Here is a 13138-nt window from a genome sequence, read left to right as displayed (position 1 = left end):
CATGAAAGGATGTTCAACATCACTAATCATTAGAGAAATGCAAACCAAAACCACAATGAGGTATCACCTCACACCGGTCAGAATGGCCATCATCAAAAAATCTACAAACAATAAATGCTGGAGAGGGTGTGGAGAAAAGGAACCCTCATACACTGTTGGTGGGAATTTAAATGGATACAGCCAGTATGGAGAACAGTATGGAGGTTCCTTAAGAAACAAAATAGAAGTACCATATGACCCAGCAATCCTACTACTGGGCATATACCATGAGAAAACTATAATTCAAAAAGAATCGTGCACCACAGTGTTCATTGCAGCACTATTTACAATATCCAGGACATGGAAGCACCCTAAGTGTCCATCAACAGGTGAATGGATAAAGAAGATGTGGCACATATATACAATGGAATATTACTCAGCCATAAAAAGAAACGAAATTGAGTTATTTGTAGTGAGGTGGATGGACTGAGAGTCTGTCATACAGAGTTAAGTAAGTCAGAAAGAAAAAAATACCATATGCTAACACATATATATGGAATCTAAAAAAAAAAAAGATTCTGAAGAACCTAGGGGCAGGACAGGAATAAAGACCTAGACGTAGAGAATGGACTCTAGGACATGGGGAGGGGGAAGGGTAAGCTGTGACGAAGTGAGAGAGAGGCATGGACATATATACACTACCAAACGTAAGGTAGATAGCTAGTGGGAAGCAGCTGCATAGCACAGGGAGATCAGCTTGTGCTTTGTGACCACCTAGAGGGGTGGGATAGGGAGGTGGGAGGGAGACGCAAGAGGGAGGGGATACAGGGATATATGTATCCATATAGCTGATTCACTTTGTTATACAGCAGCAACTAACACAACAATGTAAAGCAATTATACTCCAATAAAGATGTTAAAAAAATAAAATTTAGTTCTTCAGTCACACTAACCACGTTTGAAGTGCCGCATTACATGTGACTAGCAGTCACAGTTTTAGAAAGTACAGATACAGAACATTTCCATCATTGCAGAAGGTTCTGATTTTTCTGTGTACCTCCTCAGGTACATCTGTTTTTACTATTTGCCTTTAGAAAAGGATGCAATCTATATTTCAGCACTTAATTCAACAGGAAATAAATTCAAAACTATCGCAAGACAACATTTTGTGTTTGTGCTGACGTGAAATTTCATAAGAAAGTTTCTGTAGGCTAACGGGTTAAGAACTTAATCAACTCACATATGGTTTTCAAAGAAGCTTAGTGTCATGGATCAGATACCTTCATGTAGGCCCCTAATATTAAAATTATTACAGGAAATGAATGTATTAAATTGAAGAGAATATTTCAGAATGGAAGAACATTGTGTTGAAAAGAAAGACCAGTTTGCCAGATGCTAGATTTATTGCTTTTGCTAGAGTCAGTGTATATTTTCATTTTTGTTTTTTAATTGGAAAGTAGTTATTTTTAGCTTTTGTATATAATAACTGAAAAGGTAAATAGTAGATGTTTTGGTCAAGCCAAACTTTTGGCATCTTTTGTTTGAAATATTTTAGAAGTATGGTGAAAATTCTCACTAAAAATCCACTCCAGCAAAAAAGAAAAATACCTTTTTTTTTTTTTTTTTGCGGTACACAGGCCTCTCACTGTTGTGGCCTCGCCCGTTGTGGAGCATAGGCTCCGGACGCACAGGCTGAACGGCCATGGTTCATGGGCCTAGCCGCTCTGTGGCATGTGGGATTTTCCTAGACCAGGGCACAAAGCCGTGTCCCCTGCATCGGCAGGCGGACTGTCAACCACTGCGCCACCAGGGAAGCCCGAAAAATACCTTTAAGAATTGAGATAATAAGCAACATATACACACGTATTCATATTAATTCCCATGGGAAACTAATTTATGGTTAATTATTTTCACGTTTTGTTTTTAATTTATGTGTATTGAATTTGGCTCCTTTCTCATTCATGTAAAAAATAATTTGGGTATAAAGAACTTTGGGTAGGAGAAAAAAATCATGGCAGTTTGGGGGCTTGTGTGAGTTTTAATCAAATCAAATGCATTACTTTGTTCCTAGGAACATCGGAATCGTGTATTTCATGACTTCCGAAATGGCTTATGCCGCAATCTTGTTTGCACTGGTAAGTATTTTGTTTCGTTTATGCATAGTTTTTCTTCCTAGTTTTGCTCTTTCTCTATCGTATCACGCAGTGAGGCCTGTGACATAGTCCAGCTCGCTCTACTATCATTTCTAGAATTTCTGAAGTTGAGAATGAGCTGTAGTTAACTTTTGAAATTAGGTTCTATACCTGAAACTGCAGAAGACTTGTTCTGGCGCTCATACCTCATCTCTGCCTTTTAAACCAGTTTTGGGGTTTGTGTATTTTCTGAATAGTTTTAGCATACAGGAATGAATTATATATAGCATACACAAAATGAATTATGTTAAGAAACTGTGTTTTAAAAGTGTTTATCATGGCCTTTTTGGGTTTTTTTGCCAGAATCAGACCAGTTTATGTTTTGGTATATTTCACTGTGAAGAAAAACAAACTGGGGCAGGGCAGGTGGACAGTCAGAGCAGACAAAACAAATGGATTCAGTAGCCTCCCATCTCTACACTGGAAATATAGTCTTAGTATTGATACTAGATTAATAATCTAAACTAGGCTTCTGGATAGAGGGAAGAACCTGGATTTTTTTTTTTTTTTAATTTTTGAGGTATACACACAGATAAATAAAGAACCGCGTGGGTTCTGAAGGCCAACTGCAAAGTTATATGCAGATTTTCAGCTGTGAGACCCTAACCCCTGAGTTGTTCAAGGGTCAACTGTATAGACAAACAGAAGGTGCCATTTGCCATTAACCATTTCCTTATTTGAGAATGAAAAATACTTTTTTGTTTTCTAGAAAGAGTTCTTAGTACTTATAGAACTCACACATTGATATGAATTACTGCTGTGGTTACATGGTTTTATTTTTAAGCATTACTTGCAAGGCTGCCCTCAGATAAGTTTTGTTTTTTTTTTTTAATTTATTTTTGGCTGTGTTGGGTCTTCGTTTCTGTGCGAGGGCTTTCTCTAGTTGTGGTGAGCAGGGGCCACTCTTCATCGCGGTGCTCAGGCCTCTCACTGTCGCGGCCTCTCGTTGCGGAGCACAGGCTCCAGACGCGCAGGCTCAGTAGTTGTGGCTCACGGGCCTAGTTGCTCCGCGGCATGTGGGATCTTCCCAGACCAGGGCTCGAACCCGTGTCCCCTGCATTGGCAGGCAGATCCTCAACCACTGCGCCACCAGGGAAGCCCCAGATAAGTTTTTGAAGTGCCGATGCTTGCTTCTTTCTGATTTTTCAGAACAGTGGGTAATATGTTGTTAAATAAGTACTGAATAACATTTATGTATAAAATGTATAAATAAATATATGCAAAGTACCACTCCTCTCTTCAAGGAGTAGTTGTTTAATCAGAGATAAAAAGATAACATTAAGAACCTAAGGCAGGGCCTACAGACTTTTTCTGTGAAGTGTCATACAGTAAATACCTTAGACTTTGCACACCATATGTTCTCTGTTACAAGTTATAAACTTGTGGCAGTATATAAACAAATGGGCATGGCCACATGGCAGTAAAACTTTATTTACAAAAACAGGCATTGGGCTGGATCTAGAAGGGAGTAAAGGTAATTTGCAAGTGTGAGGTATGTACAGTAAATGATCCTAAATTTTCTTAAGAGAGGGAAGGTGACTAGCTGAGGTGATCGGAGAAAAGATGAAATTGTGATTTAAGCTATAGGTGAGTTTCAGACTTGGAGAAGAAGGGATTTTAAGTTAGGGGACTGGTATAAAAAGTAATCCATAGATGGCTAAGGAGATACGTTTAAAGAAGTATAGTGGGGCTTCCCTGGTGGCGCAGTGGTTGAGAGTCCGCCTGCCGATGCAGGGAACACGGGTTCATGCCCCGGTCCGGGAAGATCCCACATGCCGCGGAGCGGCTGGGCCTGTGAGCCATGGCCGCTGAGCCTGCATGTCCGGAGCCTGTGCTCTGCACAGGAGAGGCCACAACAGTGAGAGGCCCACATACCGCAAAAAAAAAAAAAAAAAAAAAAAAAAAGAAGTATAGTGGACAAGTTTGGTGGAGAGGAAGGTTTGAGACGTGTTAGAGAAGTATGTTAGGACCAGAGTATAGAGTGGAGGACCTTGAATATCAGTTTTAAATTTTATCTGGAGGCAATTTAAAATAACGAGTTACAAATTCAAAGCAGTATTTTAGAAATATTTGACCATGGATTATTTTGAAGTGTGGAGCTGATAGATGCAGGGAAACCTAGTTATTAGCCTATAATAGTTATTTCTACCTGTATTTTTCAAAGTCTAAATTAGCATAATAATTGTGGGACTAGTAAAGAATTAGAAGGGATAGCCTTGCATATTAGCTTACCTCAGACCTGTTATAAATCATTTAGCAGAAGGGGATGAATGAATTCTAAACAAAGCATAAATAATTACTGCTGGAGGATTATGTCTTTTTAGAAGTATTCTAACGTTACACAACAAAATTTTTAAAAATAATTCTCTGTTAACCTTGGATTAAATACTCAGAAATAGACTGAAGAAAATTATACTCCTGAGACTCATTTATGAGTGTATAGCTTATCAGTCATCCTTGATTTACACAGTCACTTTAGACCTTTTTTTTAAAAACTTTGTTACAGGACTGGGAAAAGGTAACTTGTTGAGCAGAAAGCTGCTTATGGTAATGTGCATGACAGATAATGCCAGTAATTTGCAAATGCTTTTGAATTACTGACGAAGTGAATGAAGCTTAGGTTACATTAGAAATATATGTTAAAGAGTATTATGGCACCAAATTGAAGGATATAATGGAGTTTTGTGTTTGTTTTGTTTTTTTTAAGATTTGTTTACCCGAGGTATTGATATACAAGCTGTGAATGTGGTAATAAACTTTGACTTCCCAAAGCTGGCAGAGACCTATCTCCATCGTATTGGAAGATCAGGTGAGGAAAAGGAAGGAGATGTTCTTCGTGGAAGTTGTTTGAGAAGTTTAATCACTAAATTTTGTTCCTTTGTAGAGTGTGGTAGCAGTTAGAACAGTGAATTAAAACTAATTTAGTTGTTTGATGTATCAAATTAATTTCTAATTCTTCCAGAACATTTATTTTAAAAAGTTACAATAACTTTATGCTTAATTTAAGATTCACAAATGAGAACCTCACTTTTCTAACTGTACTGTTTAGTATGTATATTCTGGCAATTTTTGACAGAAATGAGCACCCGTGTTTTTATTTGAAAAAGGTAAAATAGAGGTACTACTTTAGGCTGTGAAACCTGAAGTTGTAATGTGTGTATGGGTTCATATACTCAGAATGGCACTGAACAAAAACATAAATCCTGTATGGATTTGCCACTTATAGACTAGTGCTTGCACATTGATTCCCATATTTAACTGTTTTATTAATTAAAATTGGTTTTTGTTAGGTCGCTTTGGTCATCTTGGCTTAGCCATCAACTTGATCACATATGATGATCGCTTCAACCTGAAAAGTATTGAGGAGCAGCTGGGAACAGAAATCAAACCTATCCCAAGTAACATTGACAAGAGCCTGTATGTGGCAGAATACCACAGCGAGCCTGTAGAAGATGAGAAACCTTAACAAGCATGTGTGTACCCGACAAAATAGCAAAGTGAGCATAATGTTTAAAGAAAGGAAATCAAGGTCCTCTTTCCTGGGGGAAATTTGATGTTCCACGATATATAATTAGCAATAAAGGATGCAGTACCTCTTGGCATAAATGATAGTAAACAGGAAGTATCTCTGTTGAAGTTGTGATCTTATTGGCGAATCCATAAATGCGGTTCACTTGAGTACAGTCTTCCTAAGTAATGTAGTATGTGAGCAGTACTTAAGACAAATTCAGACTTCTAAAATAATGGAAGCAAAAAAGAATCTTAGCAGTTTTGAATATGAAAATATTTTTGCTCTTTTCCTTTATCGGTCATCTCTGTTAGTGTTCACTCTTAATTTCTAATGGGAACCTTAATAAATTATGTTAAATTACCTGTAAAATGTTATTGCTAAAGGTGTAATCAGGTTATAATGATAACTGTCTTATTTTAAATGCCCACTCTGGTTTCCTGCAGATGGTTTCTCATCTTTTGGTGACTGTTGGGCTCTGGTAGAAATGCTTAAAACCAGGCTTAACATAGGGAAAAACCTCTAAAACAGCCTACGTTCCTCTAAGGAAAATCTGATTTAATTTGAGAGCTGATAATTTCCAAATCAGCAGTGAACATTCTACCTGTTACTATTTTTAGATTTTTCAACTTACTCTCTTCACTTTAACCTTTTTATCCTAATTTAAATGTCAAACACAAAACCCTTGGACAAATATAAAACTAGCCCATGTTTGCTAATACATTGGCAGGCTGTTGAGTTCATGTACAGTTTAAAAAAAGTTTTTTTGTTTTTAATTGTCATAGAGACTGCTGCCTGTTACCAGAACTTTCAGGATTTCATTCTGTCTCTGGGATACATAGCAGAAATTCCTTAATCCTGAGTGGATTCTGTAGTAGGCAGACAGGCTCAGTAGAAGCTATTATAGAGAGCAGTGGAATGGGGATTGTGAACACCTATGTATCTTAGTTCATATTGCTTTCATGGCATTAATTTTAGGCTTCTTTTTTCTTTAGGTTTTGACAAACTACAGAAGGCTCGTTTGGATCTGTGACACATCGATTTTGGGGGGATGCTCTTCTCTTTGTGGGTTTTTCATCTTCTTTTATTTTGGAACTATGAAGACTTAAAAGAGCTCAGACATTTTTTCTTTTTTTTTAATTGGGGAAGAGAGAAAAGCTGAAAAGGAATTTACCTTTTTTGTTCCACTTGTTTGCACTGTGTGCTGACTGAACATTAGTTGCACTAACTGCTGGTTTTTAAAAAGTGTTTTCTGGGGAATGGGGACAAGGAAGGAGGAGAAAGAAGAGAAGGGGAGAAACCCTAAAAAGAGAAGAATCTTGATGAACACAAGCTTGTCTGCGATTTCGAAATTCTCCAACAGCTGACTCTTGAGTGCATTTCAACTTCTCCCTGGTTACTCATCCGTTTTTTAAGCCTGAAGAGCTTATTACTTATTTGTGCAAAGTGCCTTATGCTATGAGACCATTCAGAATATCATCTTTTAGACACAGCCCAAGGAATCAACAGTAGTATTGGTTTTTTCTTTTTTCTTTCTTTCTTCTTAACATTTTTGTCTTTCTGTTTCGGTTTCAAGTTGAAGTCTCTCTCTTCCCTCTCTACCCGATACTCAAGCCCAGGGCTGGAAGATGAAACGTATTAGTAATGTTAAACACCATTTTCTTTTTCTTTATGTGGAGGAGTTGATATGCAACTGCAGTTCATCCGCACTGTAAATACATGTATTTAAAAAAACAACAATCCCAAGTAAAAATTTCTTCTGGGCTGAGTAGATGCAACATCATCGCTCCCAAAGGAAAGAGCAGTCTATCATTGCAGGAGCCATATGACAAGCCTTTTGTGCTCTATAGCAGAACACTGAAGACTGGTTTACGTGCGCCTCCAGTAGCAGTTATGGCACTTGGTGTGTAGACATGTCAGAGCCTTTGGCCCTCTTTCCTCTGTGGCAGAGCGTGTCCCATAGAAAATGGGGTGTGTATACTTGTGTAAACTTTGTAAATAGGTTTTTTTCTGGGTTCATATATATATATACATATATATATATATATTTTTTTTTTTTTTTTTGGATGAAGGTTGCTGGGATTAAGGGGATTAGAGTGATTATGGGAGCAGCTAAGATGAGAGGGGCTCAGTTTTCCGCAACACTAAATTCTAAAAAAGTACTTTGGCTTCTTACTGTAGAGAGCAGACCTCTACAGGGACACCCTCTGTTGGAAAAGGGACCCAGAAGTCTGGGATCACAGCTGCCACACTTCGTCTCATATAGTACCTTTGGAGGAGGCCTGATGGAGAGAGCAAGGAAGCTTCAGAGACCTGTAATTCAAGATGTTAGTTTTGAGACGCTCTCTCTGCTAATGTGTCTTCCCCCCCTTTTAAAAGTTTGAGAAACTTTTTAAGCTCAACAAAAGGGGACAAAGAATAATTTGCCTTGCAGTGTGGCAGTTTGATTGAGTGGCAGTTTCTTTGAGCAGTATATGTATAAAGCATGGATTTGCATTTCAGAATATTAGCCAGTACCAGCTGTGGTAAGATTAGCAGTTCTGGGGCTTACTTTCTGTGGATCTTCTCCTGTACTGTGTAAGTGTATTGCCCTCTGCCCACCTTGATACATAAACTTGCAGGAATGGGCAACCCCTGAGAGCTGTTAACTTTGATGCTACAGAAAGCTGCTTGCCACCCTCTTGCTTTGTGACAAGAATTATCTGTCATTTTGCATTGTAAATTGCTGGCAAATGCATTACAGTCAATAGTGTTGCTTTAAATTGTGCCCCTCCCAACATGCTTGATGTTTGGCCTGATGTCCAGGCAAAAGGAGTGAGATGAAGCAAAACCAGTGAACTTTTTTTTTTTTAATGTTTTTAATTCCCTTTTAACCCAGTGTACTAGGTCAATTAGGAGGCATCTAGGATTTTTTTTTAGAAAAAGGAAAAAATAAAATTAAAAAAAATTTATTTCCATATGCCATTGTTTTCCAAAACCGTAAAATATTGCAAGATGTGTCCTGCATAAACTTTCATGCTTAACTCATCTGGAAAAAGAAATCAGTTATTCAGAGTTGCTTTTTGACTCTGCGTAGTTCTAAGCAAAATTGTGACTCACCCAAAATTCCTTGAGGATCAAAATCCTGCAGATGCCTCCTGATCAGACATAGCCCTAACTCCTTAAAAACTGTAGCAAGAGCTGCACAGTACAAACCCCAAAAAGAATAACTGATTTATCTGGTAGCCAAGCCACATGTGTCTATCCAGCCAATGTTGGTTACTAAATACAAGGCCTACTTAAGGAAGTAACCTTTTTCCAGGGAGGGGTGGGGGGAGGGAATTTAAAAGGCATAAACTTTTGACCAAAAATCTTGCCCTTGTACTGATGCAGCTCTCTCTTTCTCCCCCACCTCTGGCGAGATAAGAGGAATCATTCATTATAGAAGAAAAACAAGGAATGCTCACAGATGAAATTTTGTGTCTCGCTAGAGAGTGTGTGGGTGACTAAGCAGCGCAGTCTTTTTTGCCATCCTCAGACTGTGCTCTGCCTGGTGCCACATGCCTGTGGGTCCTTCTAAAAGCACAGACTTTAAATTGTAAGTATTACTGAAGTACAGCCTCTGATGAGGAGTGGCACTTAAAACTATCTGGGACACCACTATTGGACACAGTCTTGTAGAGGCAGCTGTCCAGTTCTGGTGCTTGTCTCTTGAATAGGAATTGTTAAATGGAAAGATGCTCAAAGGACTAGGTCAAAGCCTAGTCTTTTTTTTTTTTTTTTTTTTAATCGCCCTTACAATAAGGAGCATTGTTACTATTGGAAGTTGTTTTTGTGTTCCTTGCAGTATTGGGTGTTTCTTTTAAGTAATGATAATATTTTTCCACTGGTTTATTTGGATGAAAACTACTTGCCCTATTTTTAATATTTAAATTACATTCAGCACCTGCTCTAACCAGTGGTTATACAGTTGTGTGATGGGTTGTGGGCTGTTACACAGCTTGCTGCCTCTGTCCTCTTTTCCTTGCATTCCGATGGAGAAACTTTCTTGCCTTTTCCCTTCGTAATGGAATGGAATAAGTTTATTCTAAAATGATCTTCCATGGGAAGAAGGGAGAGAGAAACCTAAATATAATCTCTAAATTATTTTCAAGTTGGTCCCAGCATCATAATATGGGTTGGCCCCAAAGACTGGGGGGAGGGGGGAGGCAATTGGTTATCAATATTTGTTTTCAGAATGAGATGGGAGCATCTTTCCTTTGCCATGTGCTTTGTGTTAGAGATCATCATGCTTTGGGGTTAGAACCAGACAACCCAGCACAAAGCCTTGAGCGTAAATTGTTGGAATCAAAACATCTCATTCTGATCACTTGATTTTTTTTTAATAGGGGTGGGAGGGAGGTTACTTTGCCCCAAAAGGGAGGGTATCTGCACTAAGGATCTAGAAACACTTTGGAAGCTCATAACCTCATCAGAACCTGCCTTTAGTCACACTCCTGACCTTATAGATGAGTAACAAAAAGATGAAATAAGTTCTTGGGAATTAAGCCATGTTATTTATTTATTTTTTTTTAATTTGCGGTACGCGGGCCTCTCAGAGCCTGGCCTCTCCCATTGTGGAGCACAGGCTCCGGACGCGCAGGCTCAGCGGCCATGGCTCACGGGCCCAGCCGCTCCGCGGCATGTGGGATCTTCCCGGACCGGGGCACCAACGAACGCGCGTCCCCTGCATCGGCAGGCGGCAGGCGGACTCTCAACCACTGCGCCACCAGGGAAGCCCCAAGCCATGTTATTTTAATTTGCTCCTTTTTCAACGTTCTGTGTCTCTTAAGCTGTTATTGTGGAATCATTTTCTGGCAAAATAACCTTTGTCAAGCAAAATTATTGGCCTCGTGGGAGCTGACGTCAGTCACCTTTGGTGAATTTAAGTGGACTTTGGTGAGCTTATAGTTGTACTTTATATCCTTAAAGGTAGTTTTTTAAAACTTCCAAAGAAAACCCACTCTCCTTTCTGATCTAAAAACTCATCTTTGGGGTAAAGAGTTCAGTGTCCAAAGGTTGTAACAGTTCATGAGGTAAGAGGGCGCTAGCCTGGCACCTGGATTCTGCCCCTCCGTAGCTGACAGATTCCAACAGAAGTGTGTTTAAATTCTCCAGTAGACAATACTGGGCGGGGGGGGGGGGGAGGGGGGAGGGTTCGATTGCTAAGGTACAGGCTGCTGTACTTTACCCAGTGGTTGTGAGGGAGGGTCCCTGGAGAAAACCAAGTCGCTAGTCCCTTTTTTGAAACAAAATTAAAACTTGAAAAAAAATTTTTGTTCAGTACAAAATGGGATAGAATTTAATGTCCCTAGCCACAAGGGACCAGTTCCACTGAGAAGTGAACAGTGGGGACTCAATTTTGAAAACGTGGGGAAAGGGAAAATTGGCTTTCTGTTAATTGGCAAATGTTCCAGTGGGGCTGTTTTTTTTGGAATGTGTTCTGCTGTATGTACACATATATGGACCAGAGTGTCTGCTGAGTTTATAAAGTTAAAAGCTGGTTGATAAAATCCTGATTTTTGTTACTTTATCACAATAAAAGCCCACTGGAACTTCAGATGTGTGTGTGGTGTGTCTTCAGCATCAGGCTGTGCGGTTTAGGAATACTTGCCTTTGAAATCATTTTTACTTAACTCACATTCTGGTAAAGCAGTAAGATTCTCCGCACTACTCCTCTGAATAAATTACGTGAGCACCTTTGTCCAGCCGCCTTCATTGTCCCACCGTTTGCATTTCACTCTGTTTTCATAGCCTAAACACAGAACAGATAATCAGTTGGAAAGGAGAGAGATGTTGGTCCACAGTATGTCCGGGGGACTGCCAGTAGTCAGTCACCTCCTAGAAATTTTTTAGATATTTTAGAAAGTTGAACAAAAATTACTTAGGAATTAACAATATGAATGGAATTTGTATTCTGAGACCGAGAAATACTAATGAAAGAAATCAAAAGACCTAAATAATTGGAGAAATCCAGACACAAAGCTGGACACAGCATCCTCACCCCCCACCCCAAAAGAAATGCTTCATTCAGTATAACAAAATAATGTTCCAGACATGTATGCTGAAAACTGCAAAATGTGCTGATGAGAGAAATCAGGCCTGAAGACATAGTCTTCCAATCCATAAATATGACACCTCTCTTTTTGTCAGTTCCCCAGTTTCATCTGTAGGTTCAGAGTATTTCCTTCCAGTCAGTCCCAGCAAGCTTTTTGACAAGATAGCCACAAGATAATTCTAAAATTCATATGGAAAGGCAAACCACCATAACAGTTCTGGAAAAGAACAAAGTTGGAGGACTCATTACCTGATTTCAAAATAGAGGAAGCTACAGCAGTCAAGAAATGTGTAAATTCAGTTCTTTCACTACAGTACACTGAAGAAATGTAGGGAGACAGACATGCCATCAACCTTTTCATCTAAGGAGCAAAGAACGGATGTGTACCGTCTGGCCGAAGATCAATTTTTCTTGTAGATGCTGTGTGGGCAGTTATTTGTTCCTAGTTCATTAGGTGCATTTCCATTATCCTGTTAATCTAATCGCGGAACAGCATACAGCTATCTCTCTGCCTTTGGATTTGTCCCACCCTCCCTCAGTTTACTGTCTCCAGAGATTGACCTGTATGAACCACGTAAATATTTCCTCGGCTCTCTGGCTCCCATTTGGCTTTGCTCACCAGGGATTCCCCCTCAGGAAATTAGAAAAAGAGTGAGGTAGGAGTTTGTATTCCTTTAATTCCCTTCCCATAAGATGCCTCTAGCTGCTTTGTTTCTCAACTGGAGATCTCTGCAGCTGAGTCTGTCTCCCTCCATTTTCTGGTAACCATCCTCTCCCCTTGGTAGATTTTCCCTACACCCATGCTTTTGTAAATAGGCCAGATGTAAATAAACTCTCCTCAAATTTTCCTATGCCATCTGTTTCTTGTTGGGACCCAGACAGAGTAATTGGTACCAGAAGTGGCCCCAGGAAACAGACTCTTAAAATGAGATTCTGGGATTGGGTTAGTTATATTTGATGAGCTCAATGATAACCTCCTTATGGGGGTTGGTGGATGGGATGGAACATGAATAATTCATGGTATACAGTGGCATCACAATTCAAATTTTCACTGGTAGTACCATGGGATTAAGTGCAGGTAAAGGACGAGGCAGAGGGAAATCAAGGGGCTGTGACAATCAGCAATAATACAACTTATGGACTGGGAGAAAATATTTGCAAATGATATGACCAACAAGGGGTTAATTTCCAAAATATACAAACAGCTCATACAACTCAACAACAGAAAAACAATCCAATCAAAAAGTGGGCAGGGGGCTTCCCTGGTGTTGCAGTGGTTGAGAATCTGCCTGCTAATGCAGGGGACACGGGTTTGAGCCCTGGTCTGGGAAGATCCCACATGCCGCGGAGCAACTAGGCCCGTGAGCCACAACTACTGAGCCT

General features: G+C 39.5%; 1 protein-coding gene and 1 long non-coding RNA gene across 7 annotated transcripts in view; both read left to right on the top strand.

The window, feature by feature from the left end:
• Positions 1-11257, top strand: part of LOC309807426 — a 115266-nt gene extending 104009 nt beyond the window's left edge. The window contains exon 2 of the long non-coding RNA XR_014294563.1: positions 10404-11257. This is a non-coding gene — a long non-coding RNA (uncharacterized lncRNA). The remainder of the gene's footprint in view (positions 1-10403) is intronic.
• DDX6 (DEAD-box helicase 6) overlaps positions 1-11257 on the top strand; it is a 37174-nt gene extending 25917 nt beyond the window's left edge. For 5 of the 6 annotated variants that reach the window (XM_082626983.1, XM_082626982.1, XM_082626984.1 and 2 more), the window contains exons 11-14: positions 2051-2114; positions 4879-4980; positions 5462-5668; positions 6675-11257. In XM_082626983.1, the coding sequence (XP_082483109.1) occupies positions 2051-2114; positions 4879-4980; positions 5462-5637 (342 nt within the window). In that variant the 3' untranslated portion in view covers positions 5638-5668; positions 6675-11257. The remainder of the gene's footprint in view (positions 1-2050; positions 2115-4878; positions 4981-5461; positions 5669-6674) is intronic. The other variant, XM_082626985.1, reaches the window with a different exon arrangement.
• Positions 11258-13138: the final 1881 nt, after the last annotated feature.

The sequence above is a fragment of the Mesoplodon mirus genome (genome assembly GCF_964341445.2).
Source record: "Mesoplodon mirus genome assembly, chromosome: 7".
In the NCBI taxonomy this organism is placed as follows: Eukaryota; Metazoa; Chordata; class Mammalia; order Artiodactyla; family Ziphiidae; genus Mesoplodon; species Mesoplodon mirus.
Note: the sequence above shows the minus strand (reverse complement) of the source record. Positions and strands in the feature narration are given on the sequence as shown.